The sequence below is a fragment of the Polypterus senegalus genome, chromosome 16 (genome assembly GCF_016835505.1).
Source record: "Polypterus senegalus isolate Bchr_013 chromosome 16, ASM1683550v1, whole genome shotgun sequence".
Taxonomy (NCBI): Eukaryota; Metazoa; Chordata; class Cladistia; order Polypteriformes; family Polypteridae; genus Polypterus; species Polypterus senegalus.
In genome coordinates, this window is record NC_053169.1 from 67070111 (window position 1) to 67088593 (window position 18483).

The 18483-nt window shown below is 39.5% G+C and overlaps 1 protein-coding gene across 1 annotated transcript in view; it reads left to right on the forward strand.

Moving 5' to 3' along the window:
* Window positions 1-18483, forward strand: part of LOC120516496 (polyribonucleotide nucleotidyltransferase 1, mitochondrial) — a 128117-nt gene that overhangs the window by 64099 nt on the left and 45535 nt on the right. The window contains exons 12-13 of the mRNA XM_039738200.1: window positions 313-409; window positions 959-1061. Of these exons, the coding sequence (XP_039594134.1) occupies window positions 313-409; window positions 959-1061 (200 nt within the window). The remainder of the gene's footprint in view (window positions 1-312; window positions 410-958; window positions 1062-18483) is intronic.

Genomic DNA, 18483 nt, shown 5'->3' on the forward strand with positions numbered 1-18483 from the left:
TTGTTTCTGAAAAGAACATTTTGTACTTGTCACTAGAAAGAACAATTTTCTTTTTTTTCACATCCTCATGTTTATGTCTTGTTAGAAAAAGAGTCATCATGTACCATTTTTGTCAGCGTTCTCAAAAGTGTTTTTATCTGGCTATAGCTATAGTTATTATTCATGTGTATACTCTATGTATAGAAAATGTTAGAAAATTTGTTCTAGGGTTTTTCTTTCTATAATTTGAAACAATTCTCTTGTGATAGAATATATACTGTTATTGGAAATTTATTATCAGTCTTTTAATTATTGCTTATGGTTTCTCAAAAGTAAAATTTCCAGATGCTGATTCATATGAGGTGATGGAGGCGTTTAATACACTTTTAAAGGAGACATTCAGAAACATAATTTTAAATGAATACAGAAGGTAAGAAATGTTTTGATGAAAAGTTTTTAGAGAATTATATTTGTGTTTTTAAAGTTGATATTTGATTTGTACAGTATGAACTTTAATCTGTTCTTTTCAGATTTGAAACGACACTTGTTCCTGCTTTTTCTACTCTCTTCATGTAAAGAGTCTAAAGATCTAAAGTCTCCATCTTTGTATCCAAATGTAGATTACAGCATTTCTATTTAATTGCACATGCCATTCTTTTTGGAAGACCATTTAACATATGAAGGGTATTAGTGCACTGTGTGGCAGATTTCCTAAATGATTCCATTATTTAAGAGACTGACATATTGATTGAGGTGCATATTGTTGGATATTATTTATTTATTTTTTTTAACGAAAGTGCCAGTTTCCAAAGTTGAAAATGTTGTTATTCCATCCCAGGGCAGTAGTGTACTCTTTGACATCTCTGAAAATTATTTAAAGTGCAGCACTGGCTGTGCCTGTTTAATTTATGTATTGTTTTTGATAAAAAAATGTTTTTGATAAAAAATGGTTTGTAGAATATATATGTTTGCTGTGCAGGTGTGATGGGAGAGATTTAACATCGCTGAGAAGCATTTCCTGTGAAGTTGACTTGTTTAAACCTCTTCATGGTTCTGCATTGTTTCAAAGAGGCCAGACACAGGTTTGATGAATTTTTTTATAACTGGGTGTTTTTTTTTTTTTTGTTTTTTTTTCAAGAAATGAGTAGATGGTAGTTGCTTTTGCCAGGACCTTTATATTAACTATTTTGATTTCTATAGTTTGTCATTTTTACTATTAAACCCACTGCTTTGTACACTGATCTATCTAAATCTTGCCATTTTTGCCCATCAGTCTACACTCAAAAACCCATAATGAGAAAGTGATAAAACTTTCATTTGCAAATTTATTAAAAGTCAGACACTAAAATCTCTCAATTTTATAGGTATTCAGATCATTTGCTGTGGCATCCCAAACTGTGGCATGGTGTGTCCTATTTGCTTTAAATAAACGTGAGATGTGTCTAGAACTTGATTGCAAAATTGAATTCATTGGACATAGCTTGGAAAGGCACACACCTGTTCCCTCTGCATGTCACGTCATAAACCAAGCCATGAAGACTAAGGAACTCTCTGTAGATCTCCGCAATAAAATTGTGGTGAAACATAAATCGGGGAAGGATATAAAACCTTTTCTGAAGCTTTAAAATGTTCCCAGAAACACAGTGGCCTTGGTAATGGTGAAATGGAAGAGATTTGGAACCACCAGGACTTTTCCTAGATTTAGTCATATGGCCACTGAGCAACTGGCTTCCAGGCAAGTCTCTGTCTGTCCTTGAGTGGCTCAGCCAAACTTAAACCCCACAGAACATATGTAGAGAGACCTGTAGGTGTCAGTTTACAGATGCATCCCATCCAGTTTAACGGGTCTTAAGAGCATCTGCCAGGAAGAATGGAATAAACCTCTCAAAGCCAGGTGTGCCTAACTTGTGAAGACTCACCCAAGAAGACCTGAATGTATAACTGTTTCCAAAGTGGCTTCTCCAAAGTACTAAATTAAGGCTTTGAATACTTATATGAATGAGAATTTTCAGTTCTTGATTTTTAATAAATTTGAAAACCTTTCTGTAAACCACTTTTTCATTATTTGTTATTGACTGTAGATTGATGGCTAAAAATGGCAAATTTATCATTTTTAAATTAAATCTACAGTACAATTAAGTTTGCCCTGCAAGCGGTCCTCCAACTAGCAGGGAAATCATTGGGGGCTGTTGGCAGGATTGGCACTCCAGCCACCATAAAAATTTTTTTACAAAGTTCAGAGACTACAGAAAGGACTCCTTTTTTGCTGTCCGCGGGAGTAGCTCTGCAGCAGCCACCCAAAGGAAGGCTGCTTGGATCATGAAGGGGATGGGGAAAAGCCGTCGGGAGCCCCATCCCCAGAAGAGCCAAAACTGTCGGAGAGCCAACAGGGTCGGGTCTGTTGGGAATCGGAACTGGTCATCACCCACTGCACGGCAGCACTCGGGTCCCAATTTGAGGTGGCCCATACGGGTGGGCGTGTGGAACATCTTGTCTCTCCGGCAAGATGATCATCTTCCTCTGCTGTCGGAGGAGCTGCGTAAACTCTGCATTTCAGTGGTGGCACTCTCTGAGGTGCGAAGGCCAGGGACTGGCCAGATCTCTGTAGGTGGGTACACCTTCTATTGGTCTGGTCGGTCTGATGGCTGTCATACTCAGGGAGTAGCTATTGCTATAGCGGATTGGCTTCTTCCGATGGTGTCCAATGTCACTCCTTTCAATGAGCGTATTATGGGACTCAGATTACAGCACTCCCTGGGTGCCTTATCTGTTGTCTCAGTGTAAGCTCCGACCGCGGTCAGTGATGTCTCGGCAAGGGAGACATTTTATTCACTTTTTCACGCAGTGGTTGATGGGTGCCCACAGGGTCACACTCCTCTGGTCATGGGTGACTTAAATGCAACCACTGGCACTGACAGGACTGGCTATGAGGATTGTCTCGGTCCCCATGGGTCTGGTGACCATGGTGAAAATGACTCCATGTTCCTTGACTTTGCAAAAGGTCAGGGGCTGCGAATCGCTGGGTCCTGGTTCCAGTGCCCTGAACCGCATCGTTGGACTTGATACAGAAGTGCCCAGTTTGTGAATTCTGACCACAGACTTGTGGTTGCTACTCTTAGGATACAGCTTAGGTCCAGTAGGTTACCACCTACTAGGAAAATGAGCCTGGACTTGGCCAAACTCCAAGACCAGGCTTTTTCTAATGAGTTTGCATGCAGTTTGTGTGAGGAGCATTCAAATTTGGATATGACTACCGATCCTAATGTGATGTGGGAGACCTTCTGTGACAAGACCCTGAAGGTGGGGGATTTGGTCTCGTCCGTTGCGAGAGATGGATGTCTGAAGTGGGTGTTATTTTTCATATTATCTGCGTATTATCCTGAGATATCCTGTATTTATTCAACCCGAGGGGCACTGCTACATTATATGTAAGCATATATAAACATGGCCAACAAGGCCAATAAGAAAGGGGGTCCGAAAGAACCGAAAACTAAAGCTGCACCCAAGCTAAGATCAGCAAGCTCTAGTTCAAGATACGGCCTTTCAGAGACAGACCTGGATCAGATAGGTGAAAGTACAGACTCCTCGGGACGATGGTCTGCTACATCGTCGCCGGCTGAGAGCGAAATGGGGAGCGAATGAACGAGCGTGTGTGAAGCAGGTCTCGATAGCTCGCCGATTGGAGAAGATCACCTGAAACTGGAAAAGGCCTTGCAGTCCACAGTTTCAATTACTCCACGCGAGCCTGGAAAAGAGGGGACACCGGCTACAATAGAGCCTGCCGCTTCACCTACGGTGCAAGAAAGCAGAATTGAATTGTCTGAACTGAAGGTGATGTTCACTGAGCTCATGCAAGAGATAAAGAAAAGCGAGAAGGCAAGGGTAAAGGCAAATGAGAAACTGCAACAGGAGCTGCAAAAGGCAAATGAAAGGCTGCGACAGGAGCTGCAACAGGCAAATGAAAAGCTGCGACAGATGCGGCAGCAGGATAATAAAGTCTTTAAAGATATGCTGGGTAAAATTGAAGAGCACATTCGGGAAAACTTGGTTAAACTGAGCATGCTTGCTGATCAACTGGAGGATGTCAAGTAGACATTCACGACTCGGATTGAAACAGCCGAAAATTTAGCTGCCACTGCCGAAGAAAAAGCAGTAAATGTCAGCTCCGAATGCAAAAAACTCTGAGACAGACTGGCTGCTTTGGAAGATGGAAGCAGAAGGAATAATGTCTGAATTGAAGGTCTGCCTGAGAATCGAGAAAGTCCAAACCCTGTGAAATTCGCAGCTGAACTTTTTTCTAAAATAATTGGGGAGGACTTTAAAGCAGATTCTGAGATAGCAGCGGCTTATCGTGTACGCGGATCAAATACCGTTAGACCTAGATCTTTTGTTATTCGCTTTGAAAGATTATCATTTAAGCTAAAGGTGATGGCACTCCTCAGACACAAGCAAGAGATTACTGTATATATGAAAATAACCACATTCGTATCTTCCCTGACCTCTCTCCAGCCACAGCTACTAAGCGCGCAGCCTTCTACAACATTAAACAGCGGTTATGTCAAGCCAACATCAAATACAGCCTCTTGTATCCGGCCAAACTGAAAGTGGAATTGCAGGGTCAATTCTTTGTCTTCGCTAGCAAGGAAGAAGCAGAAAAGGAATTAAGAAAGCTGATCCCGTGACTATTCTGATACATAATATTGAGTCATGGCCGTTAATGATATGGCAAGGATTAATAATCTACTGTCTGATCTATTTGTATATCATTATATATTCTCATTATTACTCGGACGCTATCTGTTTATGTTTTATTGTGCTTAATTACCTTTTTCTTTTTTTTTTTTTTTTTTATTTTATTATCTAATTATTTTCTCTCTACCCTAAACGAGACTGTTCAACATCATATCCTTGGTTAATTGTTATTGCTATTATTGCATTAAGACTTACTATGCTTATTCTGGACCACTTTCTAACACGGTTTATTATCAGGGTGTATTATCTTAATACACTAAGATTGCTGAAGATTATATATATTCTAAGTGCACAGTTTTTTAGACTATATTGGTAATAGATATCTCTATTTTTTTAACCCTAAAACGCCGCTGCGTGGGGGCATGTTTTGCTTTGGACGTGCTGTGTCTCTGGGTATGTCAGAGGACCGGGACTGTGTGAAGTGGGTTCTAGCCTCACGTGGTGAGGCATAAAGGGGGGGGAGAGAAAGAGAGCAGGCTTAATCTATACCTAATCTATCATTTTAATCTTTATAATTATAACTACCAACGTAATAATAGGCTGCATGGCAATAACTTCTTGGGGAAATAGGAAAATAAGGCCAAAGCTGTCTCACTTCCAGTTAAGACTATAAAATGACATCAAAAACTCAGAATCAATGTCTCCATGATGGGACAGTTAACTTCGTGAGCTGGAATGTTAAAGGCCTGAATCACGAATTAAAGAGAAAGAAAGTACTCTCTCACGTAACAGGTCTAAACGCTAAAATAGTATTTTTACAGGAGACCCATTTACTAAGCAAGAATCAATTCCGGCTGCAAAAAGACTGGACTGGCCAAATGTTCCATTCTAGTTTTACAAAGAAAACTAGAGGTGTGGGAATCTATACTAATAAAAGGCAAAGCCCTCACTCACTCACTCACTCACTCACTCATCACTAATTCTCCAACTTCCCGTGTAGGTAGAAGGCTGAAATTTGGCAGGCTCATTCCTTACAGCTTACTTACAAAAGTTGGACAGGTTTCATTTCGAAATTCTACACCTAATGGTCATAACTGGAAGGTATTTTTCTCCATTAACTGTAATGGAGTTGAGCTGGAATGACGGGGGGGAGTTTCGTGTGACATCATCACGCCTCCCACGTAATCACGTGAACTGACTGTCAACGCAGTGCGTAGAAAACCAGGAAGACCTCCAAAAAGCGCTTAAGAAAACATGCATTATATAATTGAGAAGGCAGCGAAACAATAAGAAGCGAGCGAGTGACATATACTACCATATTCATGAGTGATGCTACCTCGGAAAGAAAGCAAGGTGTAAACCTAAACTTTAAATTAAGTTCATAGACAGGCTACCGCTGGCGTTTCACATGCCCACAGGTAATGCAGGATACAAGTTTAATGAGAGGACACAGGATATAAACGAGAGTTTTGATCACTTTGTAACTAAGTTAAAATTGTAGGTGAAGGGTGTGCTTATGCAAATTCGAGAGACTGTGTTTGTGGGGATTGACAGTTAAGGCGGGTGGGGAGTCACGTCATCATATCCCTCCCATTCATCTAATTTCGCTCTGAGCTGAGCTCCGCGGCTAACGCTGTCTTCCGAAGCAACTTCATCAGACTGCCACCAAATACTCACAGAAAAATCCACAAGTTAATACACACGCTGTCTCTAGAGTTTCTACACACTGAATCCTCCACGCACTACTTACAAAAGGTCACATTGACAATCGTATTACGTTATTTTTAAAAACTTTCCTTTTCTTAGCACAAGCACAACTGAGAAGCTTCGATGCATGTGCTCCATAACGCATTAAAAAATAATGCATTTAATCACACTTTGCATTACAAGCAGATTGCATTGATCAGCGCATCCCGATTCATTTTACCCTCGCAGCACCTTAGTTTGAGAAGAAGTATGAAAAATATGAGGTTAACACAGAAAAACAGATCACCAATTCAAGCTTTATAAATAATCGATTAAGCCATCAATAATTGTTTTGGTAAAGCCATCCTCCTTCCATTTTATAATTTTTCCGCCACTAGCCATGATTAAATGAACGGTAAAAAAGTAAGAGCAAAGCGAGGGTGACTTATTTAGGCAGGCATATATATGACAGCAACACTCATGACAATGTCAATCATTGTACGTTATTATTAAAATGTTTCCATTTCTTTTTCATTACTTCTTTAACACACTACTTCTCGCTGGTGGCGGGTATTTTGATATATATATATATATATATATATATATATATATATATATATATATATATATATATATATATATATCATATCTAATATATATATATATATATCTCATATAATATATGAATGACCTCCAAAGATCGCTGAGACTTTTGATATCATGAACGAGTCTGCAAAAACTGTGGTCTCCTGCCCAGCAAAAGTCGAGCAGCCAGCGCTGCATAGCTGTGCCGGCCTTTGAGACGCTGACTGTGCTTCTGCCTTAAGTCAAAGTGAGCACTTTTAATTTTTTTCATCCTCCCCCTGCGCTATAGCCCAGACAAGTGCAAACACGGGACCCCTTTTCTACACCATGGCAAAATAATATTAAGGCGATTCACACTTTCTTTTGCACATATACGATTATGAGGTCCTCACCCCGGATTAGGAAGACATGCACACGAGTAGAGGACTGACAGTGCCATCACAGCCGATTAATGGCGGGGACGTCTCACCAGTCTACACAAGACCCACCGCGACTGTCCCCAAAAGCCGATCATAACGTCAGCGAACACATCTCTCTATACTATATAAAAGAAAAAGGCAACTTTCCTTTCTTTACACCTTTTTTCCTTTGATCCCAAACCAAAGCCTTTCGCTTAACACTGCAGAGGACACAAAACTAATTTTCTTTAAATGCCGGTAAGGCACATTACCAGAGGCACAAATTTGAACGTTCACATAGAAAATGTAATTTCTATACCACAGCCATCGTGTAGCGCCTTTCAAAAGGGATCTACTACCGAGAGATGATCCATATACATTTTAGCTGTTAGTTACTTACCTGTTGTGTTACACAGTCTTTAAAATGTAGTTTACCCGAAACCACTCCAGTAGTGCTCAATGTACCTGTACTTCTTAAAAGCGTTAATGTTTTACTGTTTAATAACTTATAGACTATATTTTATTATTTCTCACTTGCACTCAGTGACCAAAGCTATACACACACATATATAAAAGCTATACACACAAGTATATGTATGTGTATATATATGTATATATATATATATATATATATATATATATATATATATACATATATATATATATATATATATATATATATATATACATATACACACACATACATACGTACGTACATACATACATACATACATACACACATATATATAATTTGTGTGTGTGTATATATGATGTAGATAGGTATGTATATATATATATATATATATATGTTGTCACACACGTGCGCATGGGAGGCAGCTAAAGGGCTTGAGTGAAGGCAGTTCGGAGGCATGCCGGGGTGTGGCAGAGTGCACTGACTCTTTTTCTCCCTTGCCTGTAGACCATCCCCGGGGGATTTCACCTGGATCTCCTGACATCACTTCCGGGACTGAGCCAATGGAAGTCGGCCACACCAGCTCCAGTCCCTCTGATGTCACCTCCGACTCTGAGCCAATGGTGGAAGACCACGTGCCAGATCCATCTGAACTCACTTCCTGTCTCCCCTTTAAAACCTGCCCCTTTTCCTTTGTTTCCTCAGTCTTGTTTTGGACTCGGTTGTATGCACTTCAGTGCTCTGTATTTCTATAAGAAAACGACTTTGCAGCCAGGATACCACAATATACGGGTGGCTGCCCCAACTCTTTATCTGTCCATGTCTCGTTCTTGTGACAATGTGTATATGTAGATATGTATATAGATATGTAGATATGAAGATATGTATGTGTATATATATGTGTATATATATATATATGTATGTATGTGTGTGTGTGTGTGTATATATATATATATATATTTACTAGCAAAATACCCGCGCTTCGCAGCGGCGAAGTAGTGCATTAAAATTTTTATTAAGAAGAAAATTAAACCTTTTTAAACTGTGGGAAAATATGCCAATAATTATTTGTTAAGGATCTCTTTGTATACCATGTTGTCAGTTAGGCCCTCTGGTTGTAACATGACCAAGCTGTGCGCTGAGCTTACTCTTGAGCATGTAACTTACAGTTGGCCATGTCAACAGTAATCTTGTCTCAAATCTCACAGCTTGGATTGCTGCTGTCATAATCGGTTTGAGTTTCATGGTTTGTTTCAATTACGACAGTATTTGTAGGACTTGTGTTGAAGTGACATTTGGCATCTGTCAAGCGTTGTAAGCACACAACCGGTTTCATCGATAACTTCACATCCAGCTTTTGAAAGTTTAAACATTCATAAACATCAATGTGTCCACTACTGAAATCGTCACCTGTCAGTCTAAGATGTTTAAGAGGCATTGGCGGTTGTCGAAAAGTGTAAAATATTTGGCCTTTTCGGTACACTTGAAAGCGACAATCGAACAATTCAGTGGCAGCCATCAACTCACATGCAGAACCATAGGTGAAGGCCTTAAGCATTTCACTCTTATAAAGCTCATGTGTAGTCTAATTATCTCCTGTACCATCATCAGTCCACACCTTGAACCTGTCCCAGTCATTCAATACATAAGACACAATGTTTCTCCAGATATTAAGATTGAGCCTGATATGGCCATGCACTATGTAACAAAAAGAATGGAAAAGGTAGGTGGTATCTACGGGCATGGAAACCACTCAGTAAGTGATAGTTCTTTGATCGATAGTGATCATCTCGATAGACATGGTAATGGGGGTTGGAATGATAAAGGAAATGGGTACCTGAGCAATGTAAAGTAAGTGTAAAATACCTACACAATAACTATAATCGTAATAAACAAACAATAAAACAGCGGAGAAGCCGTGGATTAAACAAAAAGGCTATAGTTATCAGTAGGGAGACGTGAATCCCGTGGCAAAGCAAGGAAGGGAATGCAGAGACCGGAATGACGGATGGTCTTATATAGGCAGGCAGCCAGCCAACAACGTGGGAGGCGTTGGGATGGGGGACCCAACGCCGCCTCACATGGTGACTGAGCTGCAGGCTATGGACGTATATATGTACGCAAGTAGGATTCAGTTAGAGTTGGGAACCCGTGTACCAAATTTCTTGATGATGGGCCCATACGTAACAAAGACTGTTGAAAAGTTCAATATGGCGGCCGACAGTGGCATCATACCACCGAAATAAGTACACACATTTGTTTTGGTTAGTGCAGGAAAGCCGCCTACCAAATTTCGAGAAGATGGGGCCATAAATAAGAAAGTTCAACATGGCGGACGTTGTTGACCGTTATGACCATTACACGTAGAATTTTGAAATGAAACCTGCTTAACTTTTGTAAATAAGCTGTAAGGAATGAGCCTGCCAAATTTCAGCCTTCTACATATATGGGAAGTTGGAGAATTAGTGATGTTGGAAAATTCAATATGGCGGCTGACAGTGGCGTCATACCACCGAAATAAGTACGTACATTGGTTTCAGTTAGCTCAGGGAAGCCACCTACCAAATTTCGTGAAGATGGGGCCGTATATAAGAAAGTTCAACATGGCGGACGTTGTTGGCCGTTATGACCGTTACGCGTAGAATTTCAAAATGAAACCTGCTTAATTGTTGTAAGTAAGCTGTAAGGAATGAGCCTGCCAAATTTCAGCCTTCTACCTACACGGGAAGTTGGAGAATTAGTGACGTTGGAAAGTTCAATATGGCGGCCAACAGTGGCATCATACCACCGAAATAAGTACCAAATTTCAGCCTTCTACCTACACGGGAAGTTGGAGAATTAGTGACATTGGAAAGTTCAATATGGTGGCTGACAGTGGTGTCATACCACCGAAATAAGTATGTACAATGGTTTCGGTTAGCGCAGGGAAGCCGAATACCAAATTTCGTGAAGATGGTGCCATGAATAAGAAAGTTCAATATGGTGGACGTTGTTGACCATTATGACCGTTACGCATAGAATTTCGAAATGAAACCTGCTTAACTTTTTTAAGTAAGCTGTAAGGAATGGGCCTGCCAAATTTCAGCCTTCCACCTACACGGGAGGTTGGAGAATTAGTGACGTTTGGAAAATTCAATATGGCGGCCGACAATGGCGTCATACCACCGAAATAAGTACAGTACATCGGTTTTGGTTAGTGCAGGGAAGCCACCTACCAAATTTCATGAAGATGGGGCCATGAATAAGAAAGTTCAATATGGCGGATGTTGTTGACCGTTATGACCGTTACGCGTAGAATTTCAAAATGAAACCTGCTTAACTTTTGTAAGTAACCTGTAAGGAATGGGCCTGCCAAATTTCAGCCTTCTACCTACACGGGAAGTTGGAGAATTAGTGACGTTTGGAAAATTCAATATGGCGGCCGACAATGGCGTCATACCACCGAAATAAGGACTTACATCGGTTTTGGTTAGCGCAGGGAAGCCGCCTACCAAATTTCGTGAAGATGGGGCCATAAATAATAAAGTTCAACATGGCGGACGTTGTCGACCATTATCGACCGTTATGACAGTTACGTGTAGAATTTCGAAATGAAACATACTTAACTTTTGTAAGTAAGCTGTAAGGAATAAGCCTGCCAAATTTCAGCCTTCTACCTACACGGGAAGTTGGAGAATTAGTGATGAGTGAGTGAGTGAGTGAGTGAGTGAGTGAGTGAGTGAGTGAGTGAGGGCTTTGCCTTTTATTATTATAGATATATATATATGACAGCAGCAATCCAAGCTGTGAGAAAACAGTAAAAAGGAGGCGTGGCAGACGTCGTGGTACATTTTCTGATGCAGCTAGACGAAAATAACTTTGTGACGCTGCCAAATACACAAAACAATTACTTTGACAATCATGTTACATTATTTTTAAAATGTTTCCTTTTCTTTTTCATAACTTCTTTAACACACTACTTCTCCGCTGCCAAGCGTATATATATATATATATATATAGATATATATATATATATATATATATATATATATATATAGATATAGATATATATATATATATATAGATATATATATATATATATATATATATATATATATATATATATATATAGATATGAGAACAACACTCATATCAATGACAAAACAATTACATTAACAATCATGTTACGTTATTTTTAAAATTTTTCCTTTTCTTTTTCGTACCTTCTTTAACACACTACTTCTCCGCTGCGAAGCGCAGGTATTCTGCTAGTTCTCATATATAGAACAGTCTTATTTGTAGCATCAGATGTAGTATTGGATCCTGAAGGGAGATTTGTAATGGTCATGGTAAACTTATCTAATTGTAAAATGATTTTGATAAATGTTTATGTGCCTAATGTTGATGATAAGGAATTTATACAAAATTTATTTGCATCCATTCCCAATCTGAACACTCATAAAATTATAATGGCTGGGGACTATAATTGTGTTTTAAATCCACTCTTAGATAGGACTTCTTCCACAGGGGGAACGGCATCTAACACCACAAAGATAATTACAAAGTTTATAACTGATCACAACTTATCAGACCCCTGGAGGTTTTTAAACCCAAACTCAAGAATATACTCTTTCTACTCACCAGTACATCATTACTACTCAAAGATTGATTATTTCCTTATAGATAATAACTTCTTGCTTATGATTAAATCTTGCAAATATGATGCTATTGTTATTTCTGACCATGCACCTCTGATCTTGGAGCTAAAGTTACTAAGCCCCACACACTCACCTCGCAGATGGCATCTCAACCCGCTTCTATTAGCAGGCGAGACTTGTACAGAATTCATATCCAAACAAATCAGTTTCTTCCTAGAGACATATACATCCTCAGAGATTTCTGCAGGAATACTCTGGGAAACTCTTAAGGCCTTCTTAAGAGGACAGATTATCTCATATCTTTCACACAGAAATAAATTAGAAATCAAGAAAGTAGTAGAGATGAAAAGCGAAATTACTAGAATAGATGAAGAACATGCCAGACTACCAAGTGAGACTCTACATAGGAAAAGGCAGGCTCTGTATTCAGAACCAAACCTCTTGACAACTAAAGAAACTGAACAACTAATTTATAAATCCAGACATCATTACTATGAACATGGAGAGAAAGCTGATAAGCTTTTAACTCAACAAATTCACAAGCACAAAGTGAGCAACGCAATCTCAGTAATCACTAACGCGAACGGAGATAAAATCATCGACCACAAAAATATAATGCACACTTTCAGAGACTACTATAAATCCCTATATACTACTGAGTTTAAAGAAGACAATACACAATCTAATGCATTTCTGGATACATTACAAATATTACAAATACACACTTTTAGTGCGAAGGAACTTGATAAACCTCTGGCGTTATCAGAATTACTAGATGCTATAAAGTCACTTCAAGGCGGGAAAGCAGCAGGCCCTGATGGCTACCCTGCAGAATTTTATAAGAAATTCTCCGCTCAGCTAGCTCCCCTCCTATTAGCAACATTTACAGAAGCCAGAGACAACCAAACTCTTCCTCAAACTTTTCGCCAAGCACTAATCACCGTTTTTTCAAAACACAATAAGAACTTATTACAATGTGCATCATACAGACCAATTTCACTCTCTAAAATCATAGCTAGAAGGATGGAGAAAGTGCTCCCCTCGGTAATAAATCCAGTTTGATCTTGTGATATCAGGGGCTGACACTTATCTTTAAATCTTCGACGCCTGTTTAATGTAATATACTCACAACTAAATGAAACACGCCAGAAATATTATTATCATTGGATGCAGAAAAAGCATTTTACATAATTGAATGGAAATACCTTTTTACTACATTGGAGAAATTTGGGTTTGGCCCGAACATTTGTGCATGGATCAAATTACTGTATACTAATCCAGAAGCTTCAGTTTGTATCAACGACATTTGTTCGGACTACTTTAAACTAGAACGTGGTACTAGACAAGGATGCCCCTTGTCACCACTACTGTTTGCAATTGCCATTGAACCACTGGCAATACAGTGTCGAAATACTGATCAGATAAAGGGGATTATCAGAGAAGAACTGGAACAGAAAATTTCATTATATGCAGATGATATGGTACTGTATATATCAGACCCAGAAAATTCTAGGGGTAAACATCACAAGTAAACATAAAGCTCTTTATCAACAAAATTTCGCCGTTTGCATGGAAAAAATTAAGCAAGACTTGCATAGATGGTCAACCCTTCATCTTACACTAGCTGGAAGAATTAACACTGTTAAGATGAATATTCTTCCTAAGCTCCTTTTTTTATTTCAAAACATTCCAATACATTAATAAATCATTCTTTAAGCAATCAGATTCAACAATAACCTTATTTATTTAGAACTCAAAAAACATCCACGCATCCAAAGAGTGACCCTACAAAGACAAAAGGCAGAAGGTGGCATGGCTCTACCTAACTTCCAATTTTATTACTGGGCAGCAAATATACAAGCGATAAAAACCTGGACACAAATAAAACATACACAGGTTTGTTCCGCAAAATGGAAGTAAAATCCTGCAGTACTTCTTTATATTTCCTGCTCTGTGCTCTAATAAACACAAGTTATCGGCAGTATACTAATAACCCATTTGTGCTTCACTCACTTAGAATATGTTACCAATATAGAAAGCATTTTAAGACTTAGAAGCATCTATCTGTGGCACCTCTGCAAGAGAACCACCTCTTTCAACCTTCGCGAACATATGCAGTTTTTAATATCTGGAAAAAATTTGGAATTAACTTGTTTAGAGATCTTTATATAGACAGCGTCTTTGCATCCTATGAACAATTACATTCCAAATTTAATATTCCAGCTACACATTTCTTTCACTATCTTCAAATCAGGAACTTTGTTAAACAGAACCTTCCCGAATTTCCTTATCTTGCACCCTCATCCATGCTGGAAAAAATATTGCTCAATCTCAAGGACTCAGACACCATCTCTGCAATATATAAAATCATTTTACAGTCCCTCCCTTTCAAAGATCCAGGAGGACACTGGGAAAAAGATCTCTCAATTAATATATCAGAAAAAGAGTGGAAAGTAGCAATGCAGAGAATTCACTCGAGCTCCATCTACGCAAAGCATACAATTATACAACTCGGAATTATATATTGAGCACATCTGTCTCGTCTAAAACTTTCCAAAATGTTTCCAGGGCATGATCCAACCTGTGAACGCTGCAACCAAGTCCCAGCCTCACTGGTCACATGTTCTGGGCCTGCACCTAATTGACATTATTCTGGACCAAAATTTTTTATTACCTTTCAGACAGCTTTGGTCTCACAATCCCTCCTAACCCATTAACAGCTGTATTTGGGGTTCTTCCAGATGGGTTTAAAGTGGAGAAAGACAAACAAATTGTGATTGCATCCACTACACTTTTGGCACAGAGACTTATTCTGCTAAACTGGAAGAACCCAAACTCTCCTCTTTTAAGACAGTGGGAAACTGATGTGTTATACTGTTTGAACTTGGAAAAAATCAAATACTCAGAGGATCCGTACAGACTTTTTCAAAACATGACAAGATCTAATCAGTAATATTTTTAAATAAGCTCTTAAAGCACAGAGGAAGCAATTATTTCCGTATTTCTTTGTCTTCTGCATTCATCTCAATTGGCTTATCAATTTTATTAATTTAGGTATGTTTACAAGCCTTAAATTTCACGCCGTTTGCCTTGCTCACTCTCTCCGGGGTTGGGATCGATTTGTTCTTAACTCAATTTTACTTTTTGTAAAAATTGATTGATTTGTATGGATTGCAATAAAATTAATAAAACTTCAAAAAAAAAAAAAGACCCTGAAGGTTGCTGAGGGTTGTGTTGGTGTTACCGGTGTTTCTAGAAAGAGGTGTTTCATCTCGCAGTGCACCCTGGATATCATCGAGAGGAGTCACAGCACACAGCTCAATGGCAACTCTGGTCTGTACCGGGAACTAAGAAGGACAGCTGTGAGGGCTCTGAGGGCAGATAAAGAGATGTTTGTTAGAGGAATCTGTGAGCAAGTGACACACCATCTGTGGTCTAGCGACCCACGTCCTACTTACAGAGGAATCGAAGCATTACACACATCTGAATCTGTTCCTTAGAGACTCGCAGTCAGGGCGGCTGATGGAACGGTCCTTATGGATGACACTGCAGTTGTGACCTTCTGGGCTGGCTACTTTCAGCAGTTGTTCAAAGCTGATTCTCCGGCTATGACACTGGTTATCTCTGGGTCCACGGTTCTTGAAGCTGTGAACCACCCAATCTCACTGAGATTGCACAGGTGATGAACCAGCTGAGGTGGGGAAAGGCTGCAGGGATCTGTGGTATCCGGGGTGAACTTCTCCAGGCTGGTGGTAAGGGAGAGCCAAGTTAGAGGACCTGTTTACTTCTGCTCTTTGGGGTGCTTAACAGGAGCGACTCCTGTTACTCAAGCATCGACCACACACTCATCTCAGTACCACATTCCTGACTGCCTGCCTCTCTCTATTCTCCATCAGGACTGGCAGTCATGATCCTGCTCTCTTCATGTTTCTTACTTTGGTTTTAATCTGTCTTTTTACTTTTTTTCTGTCCCTGTTTCCTGCTCCAGCTTACTTTAAACTGCTAGGGATGCAGATGTGCTGATTACCAACCCCAGAGCGGAAATGAATTAGTCGATTGACCTGCACAGATGTGCATGTGAATGCTTGATAAGTACATATTCACAAATTATATAGATTTCTTGTTGAAACTCAAGATGTTTTTTCTCCATCACATTCTAAAGACAAAAGTAGATTGAAGAATAATTCTAAATTTTCCCAATATACGCAAGGCAGATGAATACAAGAGTTTGTGCTGATATGGAACACACTCCAGAAAGGGCTGGCTTGAAAGAGACAAAATTGTTGGTTCTTGCATTCTAATGGGCACTGCCAAGATAATATATTTATTGACGGCTGATTGAAATCCTCACTTACAGAGTGAATTTCAAAATATTAAGTATTTGAAAGCTCTAAGTGGGCTGTTTTGATTTAATTCACACGGATACTATAAAAATGCTCTTTTAAGAAGTGCCAAAACAACTGCTTATAAACATATATGGATTGATGACATAATACAACAAACTTTAAATTGCTATATTTTCATTTAAGTGTACAGTGTCCAGCCACAAACTTTTAATGGCTCTTGAAAGCGTTGTACTGTTTGTACTTGCATGCATACTTTACATAAATTTGGAAGATTCCACCAGGTGGCAGTGCGAGATATCATCACGGTGAGAACAGGTTTGGCTTTGCTGTGTTGTGAATTGCCTGAAACATTCATTAAATTCCAATGACACCTTGCTGTAATATCTCTGAAAAGGATGTTTAATGATTAAATCCGTCAATCCAGGTATGTGCCCATTCCAGCTAGCATTGGGCACAAGGCAGAAGCAATCCCTGGAAAGGGCATCAGCTCATCGCAAGGTGAATACAAGCACTCATATACACTCGCATTATTTTAGCGGCACCAAATCCCCAAATCTGCATATATTTGGAAGGAAACCGGAGCACACTGTGGAAACCCAGCAGGAAAACATACAAACTCCAGTCAGGGAACACCAGCGACTTGACTCCCTGTGAGACAGCGGCGCTACCACTATGCCACCGTGTCACCCCCCGATGTGTGCATTTATTAACAGTATTCATTATTTAAATGAAATTAATGATTTATCTGTAAAATTTAACATACCTACTTTAATGCATTTGATCATGAAAGTAATCTATACTAATAAAAGGCAAAGCCCTCACTCACTCACTCACTGACTCATCACTAATTCTCCAACTTCCCGTGTAGGTAGAAGGCTGAAATTTGGCAGGCTCATTCCTTACAGCTTACTTACAAAAGTTGGGCAGGTTTCATTTCGAAATTCTACGCCTAATGGTCATAACTGGAAGGTATTTTTCTCCATTAACTGTAATGGAGTTGAGCTGCAATGACGTGGGGGGCGGAGTTTCGTGTGACATCATCACGCCTCCACGTAATCACGTGAACTGACTGTCAACGCAGTGCGTAGAAAACCAGGAAGACCTCCAAAAAGCGCTTAAGAAAACATGCATTATATAATTGAGAAGGCAGCGAAACAATAAGAAGCGAGCGAGTGACATATACTACCATATTCATGAGTGTTGCTACCTCGGAAAGAAAGCAAGGTGTAAACCTAAACTTTAAATTAAGTTCATAGACAGGCTACCGCTGGCGTTTCACATGCCCACAGGGAATGCGGGATACAAGTTTAATGAGAGGACGCAGGATATAAACAAGAGCTTTGATCACTTTGTAACTAAGTTAAAATTGCAGGTGAAGGGGTGTGTTTATGCAAATTCCGAGAGACTGTGTTTGTGGGGGATTGACAGTTAAGGCGGGTGGGGGAGTCACGTCATCATCTCCCCTCCCATTTACCTCATTTTGCTCTGAGCTGAGCTTAGCGGCTAACGCCGTCTTCCAAAGCAACTTCGTCACACTGCCACCAAATACTCACAGAAAAATCCACAAGTTAATACACACTCTGTCTCTAGAGTTTCTTCACACTGAATCCTCCAGGCACTACTTAAAAAAGGTTACATTGACAATCGTGTTGCGTTATTTTTAAAATCTTTCCTTTTCTTAGCACAAGCACAGCTGAGAAGCTTCGATGCATGTGCTCCATAAGCGTAAAAAATAATGCATTTAATCA